The following is a 27,708-nucleotide window of genomic DNA, read 5'->3' as shown; positions in this document are numbered from 1 at the left end:
GTGTTCATCCAGCTCCACACTTTGTTATCTCGGATTCTCCAGCATCTGCAGTTCCTATTACCTCTATTGTAATAGTTCATCTATCCTACTGCAGGTGCTTTGTGCATTCAAAAAATGAACTTTTAACTTTTCCTTTTTATCTCTGTATCCTGTAATGACCTTATTTGCTGATGTGCCATTTGTGTTGAACTTCCTGTTCCTTCCTGTCCCATTCTGCTTGCCTTTACCTGCATCACTACACTGCTCCGTGGATTTCTAATTCTCTGATAACCTGGCCCCAGCATGAGTTTAAAGCCCTGTCCACAGCGTTAGTTGTATGACTGGTCGGGACACTGGACCCAGCATGGTTCAAACAGAGCCCATCTCAAGGGACTAGCTCACTCTTTACTGATGACTGATGCCAGTGTCTGATGCATCAAAACCTCTTCTTCCCACATCACTCTTTCAGCCACAGGTTTAACACACTAACCTGCTTCGTCCTAGGTCAATTGGCAAGCAGCTCCAGCAACAATTCAGAGATTATCACTTTTGATAGTCTGCATTTAATGCAGCCCAATTCTTCACATTCACTTAGCATATCATTCCCAGTTCTATCTAGGTCACTGATTCACACAGGAACCACGGCAAGTACATCTTATCCTCTTCCATTCCAATTCCTACTCCAGCCTCAAGTGTAAAGTGAAATGACAGATCGTTCCCTAGGCACTTTAGAAACATTACTAGTGAGGAGCAATTCTACAACTCCAGGGTAAATGCCGCCAAATAACAGATCCTCAGCCGATCCGATACTGGAACACTCATCTGCGTATTTTCTGCTTCTAGACTCAACTATTCTAATGCTTTCATGGTCAGCTTCCCATCGTTCACCCTTTGTGAAGTTGGACAGATTCAAAAATTTGCTACAGTATCTTAATGTGCATCAAGGCTAGTTTATTTATCATCAGCTGTGCTCACTGATCTACAGTGGTTCACAAGAGTTTTATTGTAAAATTATCACTGTTTCTTTCAAATCCATCCACAGTATCTGCATCAGAGATATCCTCTAGAGCTTCAATCCTAGAAAAGTTTTGCATGGTGCTATTTATGCCCTCTTGTGAACTGGTGATTTGAGTCACTCTAATGCTAGTCGTCACGCTTTAAAGCTCCCTGGACTCCATGATCTGGAATATCCCCCTTCAAGTCTCTTTACTTTTTTCACCATGTTTAAGATCATCCTTAAAACCTACATGTCTGACAAAGCTTTTGGTCACCTGCCTTAATACTTCCTACTATGGAGATTGAGTGACATCAAAGTTAGTCTGATAAGTATTCTGTGAAGTGCTCAGGTTTTTTTTTACTGTAATTAAAGCATTCTTTGGATCAAGTTTTTGGTGTAAAATGGCTACCATTAGTTGTCCATTTAAAATTTAACATACGATCCACACAGCTCAAAATACATATTACCAGAGTGTTCTTTTTTAAAAATAAAGTCTTGTGTTTACTTACGCTGTTCATGGTCAGTGGAATTATAAAAGCAATTTACAGCCAAATGGAATACTTTTGAAGTGCAGTTGCTGTTGCAACATAGAAAACGCAGCAACCAATTTGTGCACAGAAAACTCTCAGATGAGAAAGTAATAATGACCAGACAATACTCATCTTTGATGACTGAGAGAGAAAAACATCTACCAGGGCAATGGGGATAACCCTGCTGCTTCTCTTAGAAATAGTAGTAGGGGTTCTTTTGCATCTGCCCAGCAAGCAGACAGCATCCCAGTTTAATGCCACTCCAAAAGACTACACCTCCAACAATGCAGCATTCTGTCACCATCCACTGAAGTGTCATCCTTGAATTTTATCCGCATGCCCTTGAGTGAGACTTGATATAAAATAAAACCCGAGGATACTGGAAACCTCAAATAAGACCAGAAGATACTAGAAAAGCTCATCAAATGTGGCAACATCTGTAGACAGACAGAAATAACCACACAAATGATACAGCACAGAAGGAGGGGGGCATTTGGTCCGTCTTGTCCATGCTGACCCAAAGGCACTTAGATGCCCTTTTTAATCTAAACTTCCCGCACATGGGCCATTGCCCTGCAATTTAAAGCACTTAATGTGCAGATCCAGGCTCTTTTTGAAACAGTTTAAGATCTCTGTCTCCACCACTAACTCAGGCAGCAAATTCCAGGTGTCTACCATCCTCTGACTAAACAGATTTTCCTCAGGTCCCCTCTAATCCTTCTGCCTTTTAGCTTGAATCTATGACCCTGGATTTTGAACTTGCTTCAATGTTCCTCCTGGCTACTTAATCGCTACCCCTCACTATTTGGTACACATCCATCATGTCACCCCTCAGCCTTCTCTGTTCCATGGAAAACAACCCCAACCTCTCCAGTCTCTCCTTCTAGCTACAATTTGCCAGCCCTGGCAACATTCTGGGAAATCCCCTCTGCACTGTCTCAACTGCAATTAGGTCCTTTCTGTGATGTGGTGACCAGAACTGCACACAATACTAAGTTGTAGCCTCACCTAAACAAGGTTAGTCTTTCAAGTCAATGCCTTTACATAAGAACATTTACATCAATGTCAGGTCATCGATCCAAAAGATTAAACTAGTTTTGCTTCCCAGAGGTGCTGCGTTATATTATAAATACCTTTTAGCTTGAATTGTCAGCTGACAAATTAATGGTCAACGTTAGATAACCCATGGAACGAGCCCCACCACTGAGCCATCACTCTGTGCTGGTATCAACTCAATTGCAGTGATCTACTTTATTATTCCTGACCCTTCTCTTTTCCTATATCCTCTGGTAGCCCTTTCCAAGTAATTAATATATTCTTTCTGATGTACACAGCCTGTTAGATCTCCCTCATACAATATGCTCTCTGACATCATTGGGTGACTCAAAGCCATAATTAATTTGACACAAATGTTTCTGTTCTCTCAAAAAAAGACACAGCAGATGACTTTGAAAAATATTTCCATTCCAGGTAAAGTGCCAAATAATTTCCAACAGATTTATTGTGACAGTCTGCAAATCGTTGCACTGCAAATTAGGTCAGGCATTGCGATTAAATGCAAACAATAAGATTACATATGTTTAGTTATGTACAATCATCGTTCAATTCCTCATTCTTTTGCTCCTTATTTTGTGAGAAAGAGTCAATAACAGGATTGAACACCTGTAATGTTGGTTTGAGAAAATGCGAGGAGTCAAAAAGAAAGGCAAGTGAGGAGCTGTGTTATAAAATTAAGATCGTGCAAATGTCAAAAAAATAGTCTGACAATCCTTCTGGAGATCTGTGACATGTCCCCCATAGAACCAATGGTCATCAGTAAAGTGCCAGTTTAACTTGTCAATAACTCTTCAAACTTTTGTTTAAGTCTCATTCTAGGACTTGACAATACAAAGAAACACAGAAGTATGAACACTGATGCATAGCATTTGGCTCAAAGGACCCACGTTAATGTTTATCCACCAAACAAGTGAACAGTTAGAACCATATGTATTCAGATTGTTGACACATCCCTTCAACCACTTTCCTTTAGCCATCTTTCCAATCTAATTTTTCCAAAATTCTGCTTCAACCACCAACCACAGAGACAAATTCCACACTCTTGTATTGCTCTACGTAGATGCTTCTTTGGCCCTCTTGTTTTGTATCTCTCACATTTAATCTTCTGAAAATGGCTTACATTTTCAACTCTGGATACCACTGCTTTTAGCTACGCTGACGCACTCCTTACACAATGTTAAAGCATAACTATCAATAAATCAAAATACAGAAGGGGAGATAGAGGGCTTGGTGACACAGAACATAGAACAATACAGCGCAGAACAGGTCCATCAGCCCTCCATGTTGCGCCGACCTGTGAACTAATCTAAGCCCCTCCTCCGACACTATCCCATCATCATCCATATGCTTATCCAAGGACTGTTTAAATGCCCCTAATGTGGCTGAGTTCACTACATTGGCAGGCAGGGCGTTCCACGCCCTTACCACTCTCTGAGTAAAGAACCTGCCTCTGACATCTGTCTTAAATCTATCACCCCTCAATTTGTAGCTATGCCCCTCATACAAGCCAACATCATCATTCTTGGAAAAAGACCCTCATTGTCCACCCTATCTAATCCTCTGATCATCTTGTACGTCTCTATTAAATCCCCTCTTAGCCTCCTTCTCTCCAATGAGAACAGACCCAAGTCCCTCAGCCTTTCTTCATAGGGCCTGCGCTCCAGACCAGGCCCCATCCTGGTAAATCTCCTCTGCACCTTTTCCAATGCTTCCACATCCTTCCTATAATGGGGCGAGCAGAACTGCACGCAAATATTCCAAGTGAGGCCGCACTAGCGTTTTGTACAGTTGCAGCATGACATCACAGCTCCGGAACTCAATCCCCCTACCAATAAAACCTAACACACCATACGCCTTCTTAACAGCACTATCAACCTGTGCGGCAACTTTCAGGGATCTATGTACATGGACACCAAGATCCCTCTGCACAGCCACACCACCAAGAATCTTTCCATTGACCTGGTATTCTGCCTTCCTATTATTCCTCCCAAAGTGAATCACCTCACATTTATCCGTATTAAACTCCATTTGCCACCTTTCAGCCCAGTTCTGCAGTTTATCCAAGTCTCCCTGCAACCTGCAACATTCTTCCACACTGTCCACCACTCCACCGACTTTAATATCATCTGCAAACTTACTAGCCCATCCACCTATGCCTGCGTCCAAATCATTTATAAAAATTACAAACAGCAGTGGTCCCAAAACAGATCCTTGAGGCTCACCACTAGTAACCAGACTCCAGGCTGAATATTTCCCATCAAACACCACTCGTTGCCTTCTTACAGAAAGCCAGTTTCTAATCCAAACTGCTAAATCTCCCTCAATCCCATGCCTCCACATTTTCTTCCCATTTCTCCACATTTGCAATCCTCCAGTTCTCTGGTACTAAACCTGTAGACAACCATGACACAAAGACAAAGGCCAAAGGCTCCACCACCTCCTCCCTAGCTTCCCAGAGAATCCTTGGAAAAATCCCATCCGGCCCAGGGGGTTTATCTACCTTCACTCCTTCTAGAATTGATAACACCTCCTCCTTACTAACCTCAATCCTTTCAATTCTAATAGCCTGTAACTCAGTCTTCTCCTCTTCAATATTCTCCTTTTCCTGTATGAAAACAGATGAAACATATTCCTTTAACACCTCTCCGATCTCCACAGGGTCCACACACAACTTCCCACTTCTGTCTTTGACTGGCCCTATTCCTACCCTAGTCATCCTCTTACTCCTCACATACCTATAGAAAGCTCTCCTTTATTCTATCTACTAATGTCTGTTCATGTCCCCTCCTTGCTCTTCTTAACTCTCTCTTTAAATCCTTCCCAGCAAATCTGTAACTCTCCATTGCCTCATCTGAACCATCTCATCGCATCGTCACATAACCCTCCCTCTTCCGCTTAACAAGAGATACAATTTCTTTAGTAAACCACGGTTCCCTTACCTTATCGCTTCCTCCCTGCCTGACCGGGACATACCTATCAAGGACATGCAATATCTGTTCCTTAAACTAGCTCCACATTTCGATTGTCCCCATCCCCTACGTTTTGCTAACCCATTCTATGCTTCCTAAGTCTTGCCTAATCTCATTATAATTGCCCTTCCCCCATCTATAACTCTTGCCCTGTGGCATGTTCCTTTCCATTGCTAAACTAAACGTAACCGAATTATGGTCACTCTCTCCAAAGTGCTCACCTACCACCAAATCAAATACCTGGCCTGGTTCATTACCAAGTACCAGATCCAGTGTGGCCTCCCCTCTTGTCGGCCCTTCGAAATACTGCGTCAGGAAGCCCTCCTGCACACATTGGACAAAAACTGATCCATCCGATGTACTAGAGTTATAGCATTTCCAGTCAATGTTGGGGAAGTTGAAGTTTCCCATAATGACCACCCTGTTCCTTTCACTCCTGCCCAGAATCGTTTTGCCAATCCACTCCTCCACATCCCTGGAACTTTGCGGAGGTCTATAAAAAAAAACTCCCAGCAATGTGACCTCTCCCACCTGTTTCTGACCTCAGCCCGTACCACCTCAGTAGACAAGTCCTCGTCAAAAGTTCTTTCAGCCACCGTTGTACTGTCCTTGACTAACAAAGCCACACCTCCCCCTCTTATGCCACCTTCCCTGATCTTTATGGAAGATCTAAACCCTACAACCTGCAACATCCATTCCTGACCTTGCTCTGTCCATGGTGCAATGGAAACAATCTGTCTCTCAACATCAGCAAAACTAAAGAACTGACCATTGACTTCAGACAGGAAGGAGGAGAACATGCCTCCATCTACATCAACTGCTCAGGAAATCTGGCATGTATGTAAGGTCCCTCACCAACTTCTCCAGATGCACCAGTGAAAGTGTACTGTACGGGTGCATAAAGGTCTGGTATGGCAACTGCTCTGCCCAGGAATGTAAGAAACTACAGAAGGTGGTGTGATAGCCCAGATCATCACAGAAGCCAACCTTCCATCGATGGATTCCATTTACATTGCTCACTGCCACCGGAAGGCTGCCAACATCAAAGACCTATCGCAGCCTTGCGATAACCTCTTCCATCAGGCAGGAGTAACACAAACCTGAACAGATGCATGAGCAGGTTCAGGAATAGCTTCTTCCTGGCTGTTATCAGGCTACTGAATGCCCTCTAGCCTCAAGTAATGTATTTTGCATTGTAACCTGTATGCCATTAAGTCTTTTTGATCTGTACATCCTATACTTGCTGTGATCTGCCCGTATTGCTCATAAACAAAACTTTTCACTGTATTTCAATAAGTGCAACCATATATCAATCAATGACCCTGGTTGAGGGAATGCTGCATGCATTGTTAGATGCGATGATTCATGGATGAGATGTTGATCAGAGGCGCTGTCTATGTGTCTCCTTGTGGAGGAATCCAGGAGTAAGGAAATCAGTTTAACATTTAGGGGTCTCCCATTTAAGAGAGAGAAGTCTTTTCTTTTCCCTGCACTTTGAGAGTCATTAATCTCCGGAATTCTCTTCCTGGGAGAGAGTAGAGACTGGGATATTGGATAGATTCAAGGTTCGTTGGTTAGATTTTAAATTGGCGAAGGAAGTCAAGCATTGGCAAAGGGGGAGGGTGTTGTGCAGACACGAAAACAGAGTTGAGACCTCAAACCGATGAATCATGATTGTACTGAAAGGTGGAGCAGGCTGAATGGACCAAATGGCCTAGTTCTGGTCCCAGTTCATGTCTGCTTATGTTCTTTCAGATGGATGTAACAGATCAGATGTCATTATTCAATTATGGTAAGGGGAAATCTCCGGGTGTCATGTCCATTGTTCATTCTGCATTCCAACGGATTTTTCGTTCTTTATTTCAATAATGTTTGCAGGGCTTTGCCATGTGTAAATCCAGTTGCTGTATGAGCTTGCATAGCAGTGGTACTTCAAAACAAACTCACTGATTGAAGTGCTTTTGGAAGACCAGAGGTAATTAAAGACATGAAATAAGAAAAAGTTAAATCTCATTACCGAAGAAAACGCCACACCGATCAGGAAAATCCAAAATTTGCTACCTAACATGAATCAGACGATTGATTTAGGAATCAATCAAGAGTCTACCACAGTGCCAGCATCTCAGGCAAATCCAAAGACAAAAATATCTGAAGTACCATTCCGGATGACTCTTCAGTGATCCTATTAATAAATGTTTGAGGGGACCAGCTGAGGAATGGATTAAGTTTGCCAGAGAGTTCCCCACAATGGGGGAAAAAAAAACTAATCAGCATTAACTGCCAGGGCTCAAGCAGAAGAATGAGTAAACTACCCATAAGAACAGGCCTCGCAGAAGTTAAGAAACAAAAAGTTGGAGATATGGATAAATCCTGTGGAAGATAGAGATGAATCTAGGGGCAGCATGGTGGCTCAGTGGTTAGCACTGCTGCCACACAGCTCCAGGGACCCAGGTTCGATTCCATCCTCGGGCAACTGACTGTGTGGAGTTTGTATGTTCTCCCTGTGTCTGTGCGGGTCTCCTCCCACAGTCCAAAGATGTGCAGGTTAGGTGGATTGGCCATGCTAAATTGCCCATAGTGTTCAGGGATGTGTAGGTTAGGTGCTTTGTAGAGGATGGGTCTAGGTAGAATGCACTGAGGGTCAGTGTGGATTTGTTGGGCCAATGGGCCTGTTTCCACACTGTAGGGATTCAAAGATGAATGACCTTCTATTCTCTGGGGTTAAGAAGGAAGAAAGATAATTGTGTTGGAATATTGAAAATTCATAAGCAGCATGACAAACTGACAGCACAGAAATGGTCTGGCTGGAGAACACAGAAATTTCTCACTCGGAGGGTTATGAATTACCAGCATTCTCTCCAGCTCAATTATTTAGTCGATGGGTACATTGAAGGCTGAGAGAGGTAGATTGTTAGACATAAATAATATTAAAATTTAAGGAAACTGGAATCAATGTAGAAGCAGTCATGACTTTATTGAATAGCTGAACAGGCTTGAGGCGAGCTAATGATCTACAACTGCTTCGCTTTCTTAAATTCTTGTGACAGTGTACAGATTGCATTTTAGAAAATGCAATCTACCAGGTGCTTTTCATAATGTCTTGACCTCAGGCAATGTTCTCCACGTGTTTTCACCTAATAATATATTATACAATAGTTGCTCAGTGGTTCAGAGTGTTTAAGATTCAAATTAGATAAATGTTACAAATACAAAATGATTTTCTGAATATTACAACTCAAAGATGGAATTAATAGCTTTCACACTAGAGGATATATTTTTCCATCTGGCCCTCGCAATTTTTGTGTAGAAGACAGCTGCTTGGATGCCCTGGAAAGTAAATTCACTACTGAAGGGAACAATCTGTGCAGAGTCCTGAGAATAATCACACCCAGTTTAACTGTCACTGAAGAAGGGTGGATCATGTTTGCAATAAACATCTAGAAAAAGTTGTCTATTCTCATAATAAACTTTCACAACTTGATCTCTACCTTTATTGGCACACTGTCTTTGATAAATAAGATTAAAATCTAAATCTAATGATTATTCAAAAACTGGAAAGAGTATTCATTGAAGTTGCACAATGACTCTGTTGAGACTTGTTTGGAACGAAATGCACTTTATGTTGATTTTGGATCTCCTTAAAGATCAACTTACAGATGTAGCGTATATCATTTCTACTTGTTTCAGGATTTAAATAAAAGTTGTACCCATTCTTCTTGGGTCACTTTCTTATGATGTTTTATACTTCACTTAGCCAGAGAAATATTATTCATCACAGTAGGGATGTTTGCGTGCATGGTGCTATTAACCACAGACTCTCTATTCCAGGGGTAGAGCCTTCCAGCGGCACTGCTTTTCTCTCAATGAACTCAATACATTTGCAAATAAGCCATGGACCAGGAAAACTGCCAGCAGTCAACACCCAAGTAGAGATATAAATGCACTGCTCAAGGACTGATGTGGGCCACTGACACCAGGACTGGAGAAAAGTGGAATCTAAACGAGGGAATGGTGTCTACCTGAACCATGTTGGGTCTGGTGTTTTTGCCAAATGCATTAGTACAGAAGTAGAGAGATTTTAAACTAAATAATGAAGGGCAAGGGATCAACTCTGGGGAGATATTATAAGTTCATATCATCCCGCAGCCCTGTTGCTGGAAAGACAATCAGACCACACTTATTCACTTCTGTTTGCACTCCGAGTTAATTGGTTTATTTCAACTGCTACAGAAATTTTGATACAGACCCAATAGCTTTTTTAAAATTCTCTGTAAATCCCCATTTTATCTGTTGATTGACTCTTAGATTTGTAATCTCTATCCCTCTCTGTAAGGGTCTGTAATTTCCCATATTAATACCTTCCTCTTTGGTGGCCTTGACTCTATGCTTGAGATTTATTATCTTTCCAAACTTGATCCCTTGCCCCCATAATTTGGTTTAAAATCCTCTCTACTTTTCTAAATATGCGGCCAACCCCTGCATGTTCTGATAGAGACAGTCCCATTGACACAGTGATAACAAGATGTGGAGCTGGATGAACACAGCAGGCCAAGCAGCATCTTAGGGGCAGGAAAGCTGACGTTTTGGGGCCCGAAACGTCAGCTTTCCTGTTCCTAAGATGTTGCTTGGCCTGCTGTGTTTATCCAGTTCCACACTTTGTTACCTCGAATTCTCCAGCATCTGCAGTTCCCATTATCTCACTGACACAGATCCTACCATCTCCAGTACTGCTGTCACTGCCTCACAAACTGAACTCACTTCTACCAAACCAGTCCTTGTGCCATGCATGCATCTCTCCAAATTGATCTGCCCTATGCCAATTTATACATGGTTCACAAGGTGATAATGCAAAGAGTATTATCTTTGAAGTTATGCTTCATAATTTGGCAACAAGTCCTTCATATTGACTACATGCTATACTTTGCCCTTCTACTACTACATTTCTTCATATTTTCCTCTCTTGAGGAAATCATAGTGTCATTGTTATAGGTTATAAAGCTGACAGCTCTCACTCTCTGCCAGAGAAGCTGAAAGAACCTCAAACATGACGGATAACTGCGAAGGCTAAGATTCTTGCGCTCTTGCCCTCTAGGTCCCTAACCTGCACCACACTCCCCGATCAAATGCGGTCACCAAAAGAAAGGGGCGTAAAATTATTACTTCGTATAAAAATTCCAGGTAATTATCCTTATCCCTGATGCGTTTCAGGACATGTACTTCTACCTCCAGCTTATAAGTTCCAGGAGGAAGCTGCTTGAATTTCAAATACTTCTCGCAAATGTTATTTTCTCTTATTCTTACTGCCAGTCATTATTTTGTGTTGAACCTTAGGAATCGAATAGACCTTAGTCTCTCAGCGGATAAAGTCATAGAATAGTACAGCATGGAAACAGGTCCTTCGGTCTAAAATGGTCCATGCTGACGATGGTGCCAACTCAGCTCATTCCAACTGCCCCCATTTAGTCCACAAACCCTTCCCATCCACGTATCTATCCAAATGTTTTTTTTTAAAAATGTTGCTACTGTACCTTCCACAACCACTTTCTCTGGCAGCCCATTCCATATACTCATCACTCTCTGTGTGAAGAAGTTACTTCTCAGGACCTTCTCAAATCTTTCCCCTCTCACCTTAAACTTATGCGCTCCAGGTTTCAATTTCCCATCCCTGGGAAAACCATTATATGCATTTATCCTATCTATGCCCCTCATGATTTCACACCTCAATAAGGTCACCCCTCATTCTCCTACATTCCAAGGAATAAAGTCCTATCCTGGCCAACCTCTCCCTATTACTTAGTCCAGGCAATATCCTCGTAAATGCTCTTTGCACACTTCCTGGTTTAACTATGTCTTTCCTATAACAGGTGACTAAAACTGTACATAACACTCCAATTGTAACCTCACCAACGACTTATACAATTGTAACATAATGTCCTAAATCCTATGCTCAATGCCTCAACCAATGAAGGCCAACATGTTAAATGCCTTCTTCACCATCCTGTCCACCTGTAACACCGTTTTCAATGAACTCTATTTGTACTCCTAGGTCCCTCTGTTCCATAACACTCCTCAAAAGTACTGCAAAAGTCCTACCCTGGTTTGACTTTCCAAAGCATAACACCTCACACTTATCTGTATCGAACAGCATTTGCCAATTCTCAGTCCACTTCCCTATTTGACCAAGATCCTTCTGTAATTTTTGATAACCTTCCTCGCTATCAACGACACCTCTTAATTTTGTAATTTCCACAAATATGCCTTGTACACTCACATCCAGAATATTTATATAAGTAACAAATAACAAAGTTCCCAGTGGGAGTCTGGCACACCACTAGTAACATACCTCCAGTCTGAGAAACAACCTTCAATCCTCTGCTTCCTACCATCAAGCCAACTTTGAACCCAATTAGCTAGCTCTCCCTGGATCCCAAGCAGTCTAACCTTCATGACTAGCCTGCCACGTGGAACCTTGTCAAAGGCCTTACTGAAGTTCATATAGACAACATTCACTGTCCTACCCTCATCTATCATCTTAGTACCCACCAAATAACAGCTTTGCCTCCTATAATAAGACCACAAATTAATTCTTGAGGCTGAAAGTGTTTAGGTAATGCAAAAACAACAGCACACCTTTTTCTCCCCCTGCCCACAACTCCCTTACACTCTCAACTTGGTCTCTCTATTGTAAACTGCGCTGAAAAATTAAGTAGCACTAAACTGGCCAGTTTTATATGCTCCCAAAACAAAAGGCCACACTGACTCACTTAATGAAAAGTCAGTTTCAACAAATTTTTGATTAAACAGCTTTCACTGGAAGCATTGATAAAATCTACTTAAATCTGGCAATTACAAAATAAAAACTTAGATTTAATTACCAATCAAATACACACACTCAGAATTAGTAAATAATAATGTTAAGATTAGATTCCCTACAGTGTGGAAACAGGCCCTTTGGCCCAACAAGTCCACACCGCCCCTTGAAGCATCCTGCCCAGACCCATCCTCCTGTAACCCACACACCCCTGAACACTACGGGCAATTTGGCATGGTCAATCCACCTAGCCTGCACATCTTTGGACCGTGGGAGGAAACCGGAGCACCCGGAGGAAACCCACGCGGACACAGGGAGAACGTGCAAACTCCACACAGACAGTCACCTGAGGCTGGAATCGAATGTGATGGTATGCAGCGGTAATGTCATTAGACTAGTAATCCAGAACTCCAGGATGAATTCTGGTGATATGGGTTTGAATTCAGCCAATGGTAGATGGTGAAATTTAAATTCAATATGAGCCTAGAATAAAAATCTTTCTTAACTGTGATCATGTTGACTGTCACATAAACCAATCTGATTCACTAATGTCCTTTTTGGTAGGAAGTCTGCCATCCTTATCTGATGTGGCTCACATGTGACTTCAGACCCATAGCACTGTGGGTGACTCTTAACTGTCCTCTGTACAATTACGAATGGCCAATAAATGACATTATAGTCAGTGATGCCCACTTCCTGTGACCCAATAAAGACAATTTTAAAAATGGTCAACAAGGGTGAGTTTTTGGCATCCATTCTGAGGTTTGAGATCTTAGCCACGGCAGCAGGACAAGTGGATTTGGTGCTCATTCGTTAGAATCATCTAGACTCCACTCACAAACGTAACGGCTGGGTGGCCAGTGCAGGGAAAATATTGCTGTAATTTGGACATAATGCGCAGATCAGCTACTAACATTTCCATTCTCATTCTTTCCTTTCTCAATTCATTAGATCTGACAAGGAGCAGGCCATTTAGTGCATTGAGCCTGCTCTGCCGTTCAATCTAATCACGGCTGGTCAAACACCTCAATGTCTTTAATCCACACCAACCCCATAACTCTGTACACAAGGGGTTATTAGAAATTTATCAATATCTACCTTAGACACACTCAAAGACTAAGCTTCCATAGCCCTCTATGGTAGAGAATTCTAAGGTTCACAACCCCCCCCCGAGTAAAAGATTTCTCATCTTGGATCAAAGAGACAGCCCCTTTAGTTTTAAATTGTGCCTCCGGTTCGAGACTACCTGACCTGAATCTATTCCTTTAAGTAAGTTTCAATGACATTCCCCCTTATTCTTTAATGTTCTAGAGAATACAGGCTCAGTTTGCCCAGATTCTGTTCACAGAACTGTCTCACCATCTCAAGAACAAGTCTGGCGAAGCTTCATGCACTCTCTCTATGGCAATACCTTTCCTAAGATAAGGAGGCCAAAACTGCATTTGAATCAATATGCGAATTTGGGCAGAAGGGAAAAGGAGTGCTTTAAGGAAGAAACAAATACATAATACTGGAGAAACTCAGCAAGTCTTTCAGCGCCTACGCAGAGAGAAACAGAGTCAAGATTCGAGTCCGGTACTTCCCTCCTTCAATTTTGAAGTGCAGATGCCTAACTGCACTGAGACCAATAGCGGCATGAAGTAAAAGTGTAGGGAAAGCAACTGATTGGTGAGTGGCTTGGAGAGGAACTTGCAGCTCGTGGTGATCCCACGTACCTGATGCCTCTGACCTTTTAGATGGTCGTGGTCATGGGTTCCGAAGGTGCTATCTAAGGATTTTTGGTGAATTTCTGCAGTGTATCTTGTGGATAGTACATGCTGCTGCTACTGAGTGTTGGTGGTGGAGGGAGTGGATACTTGAGCACATGGTGCCAATCAAGCAGGCTTTGTTGTCCTGGTTAGTTGTCAAGCTCCTTGAGATTTGTTGGATCCATCCAGGCAAGGGGGGAGTATGCTATCACACTCCTGACCTGTGTCTTGTGGAATGTGTGCAGGCTTTGGGTAGTCATGAGGTGAGTTACTCACTGCAGTATTCCTAGCCTCTGGTATGTTCTTAGAGTCACAGCACTTCTTTGCCTAATGCAGTTTAACTCTGGTCAGTGGTCACCCCCAGGATGTTGATAGTGGGGGATTCAGCATGGTAACACCCTTGAATATCAAGTGACCGTGGTTAAATGGCCTCTTATTGGAGATGGTCATTACTTGACATTTGCGCATCACAAATCTTTCTTGTCATTTTTCATAGCAGCTGCAAGGGAATGTGGAAGAATGTGTGGTTATCCACTTTGGTAGGAGAAACAGATGTGTAGAGTATTTCTTAAATGTTAGGTTGGAAAGTGTGGATGTACAAAGCAATTTGGGTGTCCTTGTCAATAAGTTACTAAAGGCTAATGTATAGGTGCAACAAACTATTAAGAAGGCAAATGGAATATTAGCCTTTATTGCAAAAAGATGAGGACAGGAGTAGTGAAATCTCCCTTCAATTGTATTACATTAATGCGTGCATCAACAATTTTAACATCATTAAGTTTTTTTTTCCTTTGTGTCATCATGGACTGTCCCAGTTCTTTCATGAAGATTAAAGGAAATGATTGCTTCCCTGAAGGGTATTTTTCAAGACAGCAGTTATCTGAACCAACAGGATTTATACCTCCCAGAGACCAAATGCCATTAACCAGTAGCACAATTCTGTATACGAATGCTAGTACTGATCCTGGGATCCCTATATCGAATTTTGGCAATCACTTATAGGTTTTGCTAAAGTCCATGATATACTTTTCCGTGGAATAGCCATCTTTCTTTAGGGATATGTCAAAATGTGACCACATAGACATTTCGCAGACTAACGTTTTAAAAAAATTTAATCTAAGAACTATAATAGAAAGTCCAAATCTTTATTACATTCCGATCAAAGTACTTTAGGTATGATTTTAATTTTACTAAGAAAGGGTAAAGCAAGGGTTTTGATTTCCCTTTGGTAGAGTCATAACCAGCATCCAGAAATACACTACATTCATCCATTCCGATATGGTACGGACTCTGAGAACAATGGAAGATTTCATACCATGATAATTTATACTTGCTTTTGTCATTATTTTGATTATTAGAATTGTAACGCTCTGCCTGTGTTTTTTTTAATCTTCCAATCTTCATTTTTAGTGAATCTTTCTCAGTCACCATTTTCTAACCTAGAAAGTTAGCTGGTCAGAAATATAACTGGAGCTAATCTTTGCACATTTTTATATGACACGTTATTTAAGTGGTGGCTAAACTTCTCGAAACAATTATTGTAAATAGAACTAACAATCACACGAAGGAAGTGTGTTGCATTCTAAGAATCAGCAGGGGTAGGTTCAGAAAATATGTCCAACTAACTTGGACTTTCTTTTAAAAAGACGTAATGGAAAGGGTTGAAAAAGGCATGGCTATTCATGTATTGCACATGAACTTCAAGAAGGTGTTTGATAAAATTCCATATAACAGACTTGTAAAGAAAGTTATAGGTTATGGAATTAAAGGGACAGTAACAATTTTGATTAAAAAATTGCCAAGGGATTGGAAACGAAGAAAAATAGTTAATCGTTAATTTCCAGGATAGAAAGAGAACGCTGGTGGAGCTCCCCATTGGGAACTTAGCTTTTCCTAATAATTAAATTATATAATTAAATGATCTAGATCTTGGTGTGCAGGAGACAATCTCAATACTTGTACTTCTGAAGGACAATGACAAGTTGGTGGAGTGGGCAGATAGGTAATAAATGAAGTTCAATGGGGAGAAATGTGGGATGATACACTTTGGTACAAACAGCATGAGACGGTAGTATAAAATAAAGGGTTTAAAAGAATACGTAAATCCTCAAATTCTTTTGAAGTCACTGGCCTGAGAAAACATAACGTTTTATTAGTGTAAGGAATGGGTGACATTTTAGGTCAGACAATGCATGTTAGGTGTGAGAAACAAGATGCAGGAGAAACTTAGCATTATCCCCAGCAATAACCAAGTGTCCCCTAGCACCACAACTGAAAGCAGTACCAACCACAGAAAATCCATCGCCAACTTATCTGACCACACCCTTCAACTGGACAAGATTGAAGTTCTCAGCTGAAGACTCAATTTCTGTCCCACCACCAATATGAACCACACTGGTCTCACGGCTGACACAGAGGAATTCATCAGACGAATGAGACTCCAGGAATTCTTCCAAGATGTCAACAGTGAGCACAATGGGATAACTAATGAATGGGATCAGTCGAAAGAGAGATACAGGGAACAGCGGGCAAAGGAGTCGTCGAATTAGTCGCCTCTGGAAGGTCGCTCTCCGGGGCTTGACTGGTATGCACAAGCAATCAAAGAATGTGTCAATGCCAGATTCATCAGCCGCACTCTCGATGCAATGTAAAACACTACCCAGGCACAATGCAACGCTATTCATGCTCTCAAGACCAATCGCAGCACTATCATCAAACCAGCAAAGCAGCTATCGTCATACAGAATAGAATGGACTATCACCAGGAAGTGTACCAACAGCAGAACAACCAGGAACACTATCTGCCAATCCAACCAAAGAACACACTTGTCAAATAAACATACTGGTCAAGATTTTTGATCCAATCCTTCAGAGTACCCTATATCCACTCATCCAGCATACGGGACTTCTGCTGCCTTTCGAAGGTACAAAAAGCCAACACACGCTTGGACATCCCATCGTATCAGGCAATGGGGCCCTATGTGAGAACCTCTCTAGTTACGTTGAGGGCATCTTGAAACCCATTCTACAGGGAACCCCCCAGCTTTGCTGCAACACCACAGATTTCTTACAGAAACTCAGCACACGTGGAGCAGTTGAAGCAGCAACATTCCTTGTCATAATGGACATTTTGGCACTCTACACCAGCATCCCCCACAACGGTGGCATCACCGCAACAGCTTCAGTACTCAGTACCACCAACTGCAAATTTCCACATGCCATCCTTCAACTCATCCACTTCATCCTCAACCACAATGTCTTCACCTTCGACAACCTCACTCTACTATAAACCCACAGATAACCTCATGATGCTGCATTTCTCTCACTTCCACGCATATATTAAAGCAGCCATCTCCTAAGGACAAGCCCTATGCATACACAAGATCTGTTTGGATGAGGAGATTGAGAAACACACCTGAAGGTGTTGAAGGATGCCCTGATAGGAACAGGATACAATGCTCAACTCATCGATTGCCAGTTCCAACATGCCACTGTGAAAAGCCTCAATGATCTCCTTATAGGACAGACATGAGATACGTCCGATAGGGTATCCTTCGTCATCCAGTAGTGGAGAAACTATGCCATGCTCTTTGTAGCCTTTAACACATTACCAATGAGGACGAGCACCTCGCCAAGTTCATTCTTACTCCTCTACTTCTTGCCTTCGAACAACCACCAAATCTTAAACTAACCATTGTTCACAGCAAAGTATCCAGCCTTCAGGACAACATCGATCACAACACCACACAACCCTGTCATATCAGATCATCGACATGGACACTACCATCACATGTAGGAACACTACCCACTACGTACATGCAGACACTCATGTGACTCAGCCAGTGTTATCTATCTCATACACTGCAGGCAAGGTATCCCGAGCATGGTACATTGGCGAAACCATGCAGATGCTACAACAGATGAATGGACACCACGCAACAATTGCCAGACAGGGATGTTCCCTTCCAATGGGGGATCGCTTCAGCGGTCAAGGACATTCGGCCTCAGATCTTTGGGTAACTGTCCTCCAAGGCCGGCTTCGGGGTACACGACGACGTAGTGTCACCGAGCAGAGGGTGGTAGCCAAGTTCGGTCCCCATGAGGACAGCCTCAACCAGGAACTTGCATTCAAGTCACATGACAGGTGACTCCACCACACTATACACTTTCTCTCTCAAACACACAGATCCTCTCTCATATAAAAACCGGAAGAACTGCGGATGCTGTAAATCAGGAACTAAAACAAAGTTGCTGGAGAAGGTCTTCTGAGGAAGGGTCACTGGACCCGCAACAGTGACTCTTTTTTTCCTTCACAGATGCTGTCAGACCTATGCTTTTATACACAGTCTCTCAAGCGTGCGCGCGCATGCGCGCACACACACACACACACACACACACACACACACAGATATACACACTATCACTATCTCTCTCTCTCTCCCCCCACCTACCTGCGCATACACTCCCTCACACACACGTGGACAGGGTGGTTAAGAAGGCATTTAGAACGCTTGCCCTCATTGCTCAGACCTTTGAGTATAGAAGTCGGTATGTCATTTGACATTATACAGGACGTAGATCAGGATTCTTCTGGAGTACTGTGTACAGTTCTGGACCCCTTGTTATAGCATGGATTTTAGTAAGCTGGAGATGGTTCAGAAAAGACTTACCGGCATGTTGCCAGGAATGGAGGGTCTGAGTTATAAGGAGAGGGTGGATAGGCTAGGACCTTTTTCATTGGAGCGTAGGAAGTTGAGGGGTGATCTTAAAGAAATTTATAAAATCATGAGAGTATGGGTAAAGAGGATGGTAGATATCCTTTTCCCAGGGTGGGGAACTTCAAGCCGAGGGGGCACATTTTTCACGTGAGAGCAGAAAGATTAAAAAAAACACAAGGGGCAATTTTTTTTAAAACACAGAGTGGTTTGTGTGAGGTGAAGAAGAGATGTGATAGATATTTTCAAAATCACAAGGGGTCTGGGCAGAGTAGATAGGGAGAAAATGTTCCAGTTTGTAAAAAGATTGAAAATCATAAGTCACAGTTTTAAGGTGCTTTACAAGTGAGAAAGGTGGGGAAAAAACATTTTTCACATAGTGAATAGTCGGGGAATGGATTACACTGGCCAGACGTGTGGAGGAGGCAGGTTCAATGGAGATAGTCTAGAGGACATGTGATAAGGAAACAATGTGTAGGGTTATGGGGAAAAGGCAAGAAAATGGAATGAAATCAAAATGTTCAAGGAGTCAGTGCATACACAGATTACTGTTAATAATTTTAAACTGCCGTATATTGGATAAAAAAAGCTCCGTAGCCCTACAGCAATGGACTGAATGATTTTCTCCTGCTTTGTAACAATTATGTAATGTTACAAGTGTACATCCTCCAAGCCTAAAAATCAGAGTTTAATCTGACTAATTATAAAGGTCTTAAACAATGCCCACCACCTACATACAATTAAAAATAAGTAACAAAGATTTCAAACTACACAACTCAAATCACACTTAACTTCACCTATGGGAGTAAATCAAAGAAAGCAGATTCTGAAGATCTGAAACACAAACAGAAATTGCTGGAGAAACTCAGGAGGTCTGGCAGCAGTTCTGAAGAAGGGTCACTGGACTTCAGACATTAGATCTGCTGTCTGTCCACAGGTGCCACCAGACCTGATGAGTTTATACAGCAATTTCTGTTTTTGTCATCTTTGGAAACTATTCAAGGTAGATGGCCACAACAGTATGAATAGGGGGGTTAAATTATACGAATTAAGGCTATAGGGGCTCTCTTTATTTCCAACATGCAGTTACTTAAAAGAATTAACAGCAGTAATTTCTAACAGCATATTAGGGTTAGGCTACATTGGAGTTATGAATCAGCACATATACTTAAAAATGTTTCAAAATATAATGAAAGCAATATTTTTAACCTCTTTAGAAATAATAATAGTGTCCTGATTAAAATCTGGTCCAATCATCAAGGTATAATATTTTCACCGAAATAGAGGAAAGCTCCCACTTTCTTTGAGGGCAGACATCTGATTTTTTTTTTATTTGCGAGCACCACTGGAATTATCTTTCGGTTATAATATTCTCATCAGTTGTGTTAGAATTTCATGAAGAAAATCCTCAACCTAGTCATTAACATTCAGCTCAATTGTTATGTGAGCAGTGCTAAGACAACAGTGGAGATGCAAAAAGACTCAGGGGAACTGAACAAAGGTCATAATGGTCAAGTAGAAAAGAAATTCAATAGGCTAATAAAATCTTTGCTGTCATAACCAGAGATTTTGAATATAAAGGGAAGAAGTTTGCACAAGCTCTATAAAGACCTGACTAAAGCAGATCTGGCGCAACGTACAATTCTGTGCATCCCACTTTAAGGAAAACATATTGGGCCTGGGTGAAGGGCAGCACAGGTTCACCAAAATGTTATAAGGCCTCCAAGGGTTAAATTATTACAAAAGATAAAAAATGAAGTAGACCACGTTTGTATTTGTTGGAATATGAGGGTGATGTAATTGAACCTTTTTTTGGGAGTCTGAAAGTAATTTAGAGGTTGACAGAAACGTGTTTTGCTACAAGCGGTGGAGTCTAGGACAAAGGGACATAACCTTAAATAAGGGGTAGCCAGTTCAGCAAGGGAATTAGCAAATACTTGTTCACACAAAGGGTGGCAGAAATGTGGGACCTGCATCCAGAAAAAAAAACAGTAGATGCAAGCTGAATAAATAGCGTTAAATTTCACACAGATGTAATTTTCCTAGCCAAGCACATTGAGGATAATGGAGCCAAAGTAAGCAAATGGAATTTGGATGCTGATCAGTCATGATCACCATTCCCATGGCCCCTCTGGTACTCAAAGCTGTCAGACTATTTGTGTGACAACAAATATACGACAAGCAGAAATTTCCCTGGGACTAGCTGGATAGTTCTTTCAGAAGCCAGTAAAGACACGGCAGGTTGAATGCCCTCCTTCTGTAGCGTAAAATTCAATGAATCTATTCCACTACTGAAAAGTTAGAAAGGAGGAAGCACTGTCTCTGGTCTCTGCCACAAACTCCACTTCCTGCCTCCAACTCCATCCCTCTGCCTGCCAATACTCGACTGATCAAGCAAATTGTTCGTAACCTTGGTATCACTTTTTGAGCCTGAAATGAGCTCCAAATTACAAACATACAGCATCGCTAAGACTGCTTATTTTAGCATCCATAACAATGTTCAAATCTGTCACTGCCTCAATTCACCTGCTGCTGAAGCCATCTTCCTTGCTTTTCGTTATTTTTAGACTTGGCTATTCCTGGTCAAGCTTGTACATTCAACCATCTGTAAAACTTGGGTGTTGATCCAAAATTTGGCTGCCCAAGATCTAATTTTTAAAAAAATTCTTGTTCGTCTCTGTGTTTGCTGGCCTATGCTGGGTCCAGGATCAGCAAATCTTCAATTTTAAAATTCTTCATTTTAAATTATTCCATGGCCTTGCTTACTAGCTCTTTAACTCCATCAGCCCTAAAACAACTCACAGGGATCTGTGATCCTCTACCTCCCAAATATCCCTGATGCAACTGGCCTGCCATTAGCAGCCGTTTCTTCAGCTGCCATGGCCCAAAAGCTCTGGAGATGCCTCCCTAAATCTCTTCATCTCCTTTCCTCCTTTGAGGAAAACCACATTCTTAAACCCATACCCCAGATCAAGTTTGACTGAATATCCTGTTCCATGGCTTGGTGCTTTTTTCCCTGTGTTAAGCACCTCAAGGTATTTTAAAGGTGAGATATAATTGCAATTTGTATTCAACAACGTAAAAGCTAAAGGAGCTGTCTTCCCTATATACAATATTGTCAGGCAGAATGCAGCTCTCTCTATTTTGTCCCAAAAATGGGCTATAGTCCAGTCCCAAGGTATTATTGAGATATAACTTCCATTTCTCACACCAACTGCTGCAGTCTTGGTGAGATTATCTATGTCCAATGATGGGAAATTTTACACCGTAGACCCCCTGGCACGAGGAGTTAGATTGGAATGGTCCAAAATTATTGCACATAAACCCCTACAACCAGTAGCTAAAGTAGATCTTGACTGTATGAAACAGCGGTGAACAGGAACCAAAAGATGGAAGTAAATTTGTAATGCACAATGCCTCAAAAGGAAAATTATGTGTCCATGTTAGGGGACGGCCGATAGTGTTAACAGCTGGGGTTTAAGCAAAAACCTTAAATGAGAGAAGGGAGGTGGATCAGTATTAATTTATAAATTAATTCATTTTAACAACACTCCATGTTCAGGCAGCAATTACAAGGTTACTAACCATAACTGACTGGAAGAGAGAGGGTTAGGGGACACAAACGGAGTGTGCACAGAAAAGCGGAAAGGAACGTGTAGGTAGAAGAAAAAAATGAAAACAAAATGGAAAAAACAGTGCATGAGAGAAGGAAGACAAAAGAGAAAGCACGTGAAAGAAAATATCTTCAACAGGAAAGAGTATGTGAACAAAAGTCAGAAGGAAAATCTAATCAACAGGAAAACAGGAAGAGCGAAAAATAATGCAGAAGAGAAAAAGAGTGGAGGGAAATGGAAAGGGACTACAGACAGACACCATTTCAAATGGCAGGAAGTGTATTATACTCAAATTCTAAAGGTAAATAGAGATTTGCATTTTACCTCGCAGTCATTCCCAGTCACTAAAATATATATATTAGAGGAGGCAACAGCCTTGAAGTATTATTGCTAGACTATTAATCTAGAGACCCAGGTAATGATCTGCAGACGTAGGTTCAAGTCCCATTATGGCAGATGGTGGAATCTGAATTCAATAAAAATCTAGAATTAGAAGCCTAACGACAACCACAAATATGTTGTCAATTGTCGGAAAAACCCATCTGGTTCACTAATGTCCATTAGGGAAGGAAATTTGCCATACTGCCCAGGTCTAGCCTACATGTGACTCCAGACCCACAGCCTTCTGAGAAAGAGAGTTGGGCAATGAATGCTTACTTCCCTTGAATGAATGAAAAAAATTCAAAACTGCTGCAATGCCATCATTTTGTGCAGTGCGACGCAAATGCAGAACACTACATGAGCGTGAAATGATCTGATGGGTCATACTCAGCTGGTGCAATGTTGAGCAAAGGTATGCCTGCAATGATCTGAATTTCCAATGATTTGTCTTAAAATCATAAGACATCGGGGCAGATCTGATAACCCTCAACTCCATGGTAGCCTTGAATATATTTAACATTCCAACTTCAACAAACCTAGTGGTGCAGAATTGCACAAATCCACCACCGTCAAAGAAGAAATTCCTCCTTATCTCAATGACCCCATTTTCAAGAATATACCCTCTGGTCCTACACTTTCCCACAGAGGGAAACAACCTTTCCACATCTACCCTGTCTAGACCTCTAAGAATTTTAAATGGAACAATGAGATCACCTCTCCTTCTATAATCTAATAAGTACAGGCCCAACCTGCACAAGCTCTCCTCATAAGATAGACTCTCCCTAGCTGGTAACACTCTAGTGAATCTTTTCTGGTCAGCCTCCAATGCCAGTACATCTTGCCTTAGACAAGGGCCTGACAACTGTTCACAGTATTCCAGCTGTGGTCTGGCCACGGCTTGTATGGGTCTTCGTACTGAACTCACCTCAGACAGCATTTCATATTGACCACGTCTTCCCAGGGCTATTGTTAGAAGATCGTAGACAATGGAGGCACTCTGTAAACTAATAATGCGATCGTTGTTGTGTTCTGGGATCCGGCTAAGCACTGCATCCCTGTTAGCCTGGAAAAAAAACGACACAGTCAATTAAAGCATCTGGATAACAAGGATATCTATTTATTGACTTTAGCTTCACCTTCAACACCATAATTTCAACAGAACTCATCTCCAAACTCAAGAGACCGAGGATTCTGCTCCCCCATCTGCAACTGGATCCTTGACTTCTTTACTAACAGCGCATAATCAGTGAGAACTGGCGAGAATACCACTCCCACAATAATCCTCAACACCGGTGTCATGGGCCAGACTAAACCTCCTTCAAAATGTACTAAGAAGATAGTCTAGACCCCAACTTATTTGTAAAGCCAAGTCTAAGGCTCTGGAAGCAATTCAATTGATCAAACTACCAGGCTTGAAGCAAAACACACTTTATTCTTATCCTATAGTTATAATTCAAACAAATGAACGAAGAATTGGAGTATATTAATTCATTGGAAAACTTAACAGAATAATAGATTATTTAACTGTTAAATATCAAATGTTCCAATATAGTAACATCTCATAAACATATGTTTGGCAAAGCCAAATTCAGTGAAACAGATTGTGTCACATGCATTCTTCGAGAGGGAGCGAGAGAGGGAGCGTCAGAGGGAGTGTGACAGAGAGAGAGAGACAGAGACAGCGAGAGAGAATGAGAATTCAAGCATTTTGCTGAGGCACGGAGGGATACGTAGCAGCTTCTAAACCCCACAGCTACTGAAAATTAAACGAAAATCCTGGTTCTGTGAGAGCTTAAACCCACTGCTTCAGGCACTTCTATTGTTCTAACATTTTAAAAAAAACACTCCAAGGCCTCACAAGATGTTCACTTTATTGGCTTGGAACAGACCATATTGCACCTCTGTTACAACCTCCCTTCCTTTTTTTTTAAAAAAAAGGCTAAATACACTTCTTAAAGTCAGAATACTGCATTCTGTTCTATTACCCTGATGTACTTATGTAACGTATGATTTGTCTGGTTACCATGGAAAATATTACTTTTCACTGTATTTTGGTACATGTAACAATAATAAATTAAAATGACCATACACAACAGAAGCCTTACTTTATTTAATGCAGAGGCGTAATGAGGGCAGCAGGGAGAAGTGACAGGAGGATTCTGGGAGAAGATGGCTTGCTAACCACAATTACAAAGTGAATCGCGAAGGCCTGGTGTCAAAGAATAGTGAAGCCCCAATCATTACTGTACTGTAATGTTTCCCTTCTCCCTTGAACCAAAAAAAAGACAGAAGGGCTTTCAGAATCCCTACAGTGCAAAGAGACCATTCAGTCCAAGGCCACACTGACCCAGTGGACAGCCTTCCATCCAGACTCACCATCCCCCTCTAACCCTCTGCCTGTAACCCTGCATTTCCCATGGCCAATCCACCTAACCTACACATGCCCAGATGCTATGGGCAACTTAGTATGGCCAATCTGTCTAACCTGCTCATCTTTGGACATTTTTATGGCTGAGAACACAAGAGTCTCAGCAGCGTGCATCATCTTAACCTGTAAAGATGGCACAGACTCTGGGAAAGCTTGTAACATGAGATTAGAATTAGATTTTATTGTCATGTGTATACTTAAGTACAGAAGTACAGTGAAAAGTGTCTTGTGTTGCCACACATGGTGCTGTCTTAGGTACAAAGGATGCCTAGGTACAAAAAACTCAGGTACAAAGTAGTAGGAGGAACAGAGTTAAAACATTGAGCAAAACATCGTAGAATAAGTAAAAAAAAAGTCAAAGTCCTTCTTAATGTAAATGAGAAAAATAAAGGAACAAAGCTAAAAGTTCAACAGTTTTTGATGAGTGCTTGCTGAGGTTGCAATCGCCTCTGCTAAGCTCACTCTCCGGAAGACCCCAGCTGCCTGTTGTCGCTGTTGCCGTAGATACCAGTGGACCTCCTTCACCACTTTAGGCAGTGATGCCATTGCTGTTGCTGCTGCTGCCTCTGAAGCTGCACCTCCCCAATATCCTCCAGTGCCTTTCAAACATGCCTGGGCAGAACCCGCTCACTCGCCAAGCTGCGACAACGCCATGAGCCACCAAGAAACCGTGCTGAGACCTATCACAGGCACCTCGGTGGGTCCACATTGAGGCTGGGAAGAAACATCATGAAGAGAAGAGGAAAAAGAAGTGGGGGAGCATTTGGGAACTAGTGACCGCAATACAATAAGATTCAATATTAAGTTGGAAAAGGATAAAAATCAGTGAAGGATTCAGATCCCAGACTGGAAAAAGGAAAATTTTAGGAGTCTAGAAGTTGACCTGGAATGGGTTGGCTGGAAATCCATTTTGGTGGTTCAAACAGTCGATGGAAAATGGGAGACTTTCAAAAGTGAAATGAGTAGGGTGCGAGTCTAAGTACCCATGAGAAATGAATACAGGATATCAAATGTTACAGTACCCTGCACCCTGGATGACAAAAGGAAATCGATGAGGAAAGTATCATAAAAGGAGATAAACTACGCAAAGAGTAGAATAAGGAAGGCTAAGAGGGCGCATGAAGAAAGGATAGCAGGTTGTGCTAAAACACATAGAATCACAGAATCCTTATAGCGTGGGGATGAAGCCATTGTAGTCTACACCAAACCTCTGAAGAGCATCCCACCGAGACCTAACCTCCCCCGCATCCTATCCCTTTAACCCCACAGTTACCATAGATAATTCACTCAGATTATATTCCCTACAGTGAGGAAACAGGCCCTTCGGCCCAACAAGTCCGCACCACCCCTTGAAGCATCCCACCCAGACCCATCCCCTATAACCCACACACCCCTGAACACTACAGGCAATTTAGCATGGCCAATCCACCTAGCCTGCACATCTTTGGACTGTGGGAGGAAACCGGAGCACCTGGAGGAAACCCACGCAGACACGGCAAGAATGTGCAAACTCCGCACAGACAGTCGCCCGAGGCTGGAATCGAACCCAGGTCCCTGGCGCTGTGAGGCTGCAGTGCTAACCACTGAGCCACTGTGCCGCCCCTTAGCCTGCACATCCCTGGACAATTTATAATGATCAATCTACCTGAGCTGCATATTTTTAGACAATGGGAGGAAACTGGATTCTTTTGATCTCGGCTCAATACTACATGAGATGCTCCTTTCACCAGTTTGCCCTCAGAAGATTAATGGTGGCTGAGTTTATTGAAAACAAAGAAAATGCATTGCATCACCCTTCTGTGAATAAATAGCTGGAAACAAGACAACCTCGAGGAGGCAAAGAAACGGCATGCAGCTCGGCTAAGTGTTTTCTAAACAATTTGCTTGGGAGAAATGCCTCAGTATTTCATAACAGGTCAGGATAATTACAAAGAACTGGTCTAGTCATCTTCCAGGAAGGGACTGCTGATGACTTTAGGGCCTTATTTACATCCAGTACTGCAATGCTTTGGAGAGCATTCAGTAATAAGGAGCTAACTAAGAAGGTAGTCATGTAAATTTCAAGCACCCAAATATAACCTGCACAATATCAAAAAGCAAACATGCAGCCAAGAAAATCACAACCTGCATCATGACTATACATGTGTTCACAATAGTATTTTAATCGATCGCAGTTTCAACTCAAGTATTTACATCAGGGCTTCTAACCAAAACTAAAGATATAATGACCTTATTAAAGATATAATAAACTGAAAATCAGCATAACAAAGTGTGGAGCTGGATGAACACAGCAGGCCAAAAGTTGACGTTTCTGGCCCAGCTTTTCGTGCTCCTCAGATGCTGCTTGGCCTGTTGTGTTCATCCAGCTCCACACTTTGTTATCTCAGATTGTCCAGCATCTGCAGTTCCCGTTATCTCTAAAAATCAGCATACTTTGTTTCTAACAAGTGGAAACAAGGAATAATGCATACGAGCTGTGCA

The 27,708-nt window shown here is 41.9% G+C and overlaps 1 protein-coding gene across 2 annotated transcripts in view; it reads right to left on the bottom strand.

The window, feature by feature from the left end:
• Positions 1–27,708, bottom strand: part of ttc7b (tetratricopeptide repeat domain 7B) — a 433,024-nt gene that overhangs the window by 249,735 nt on the left and 155,581 nt on the right. For both annotated transcript variants that reach the window (XM_059648959.1, XM_059648958.1), the window contains exon 9: positions 23,725–23,862. In XM_059648959.1, coding sequence (XP_059504942.1) covers positions 23,725–23,862 — 138 coding nt within the window. The remainder of the gene's footprint in view (positions 1–23,724; positions 23,863–27,708) is intronic.

The sequence above is a fragment of the Stegostoma tigrinum genome, chromosome 10, assembly GCF_030684315.1.
Source record: "Stegostoma tigrinum isolate sSteTig4 chromosome 10, sSteTig4.hap1, whole genome shotgun sequence".
Classification (NCBI taxonomy): domain Eukaryota; kingdom Metazoa; phylum Chordata; class Chondrichthyes; order Orectolobiformes; family Stegostomatidae; genus Stegostoma; species Stegostoma tigrinum.
The sequence above is the reverse complement of the archived record's forward strand: the minus strand, read 5'-3'. Positions and strand labels throughout refer to the sequence as shown.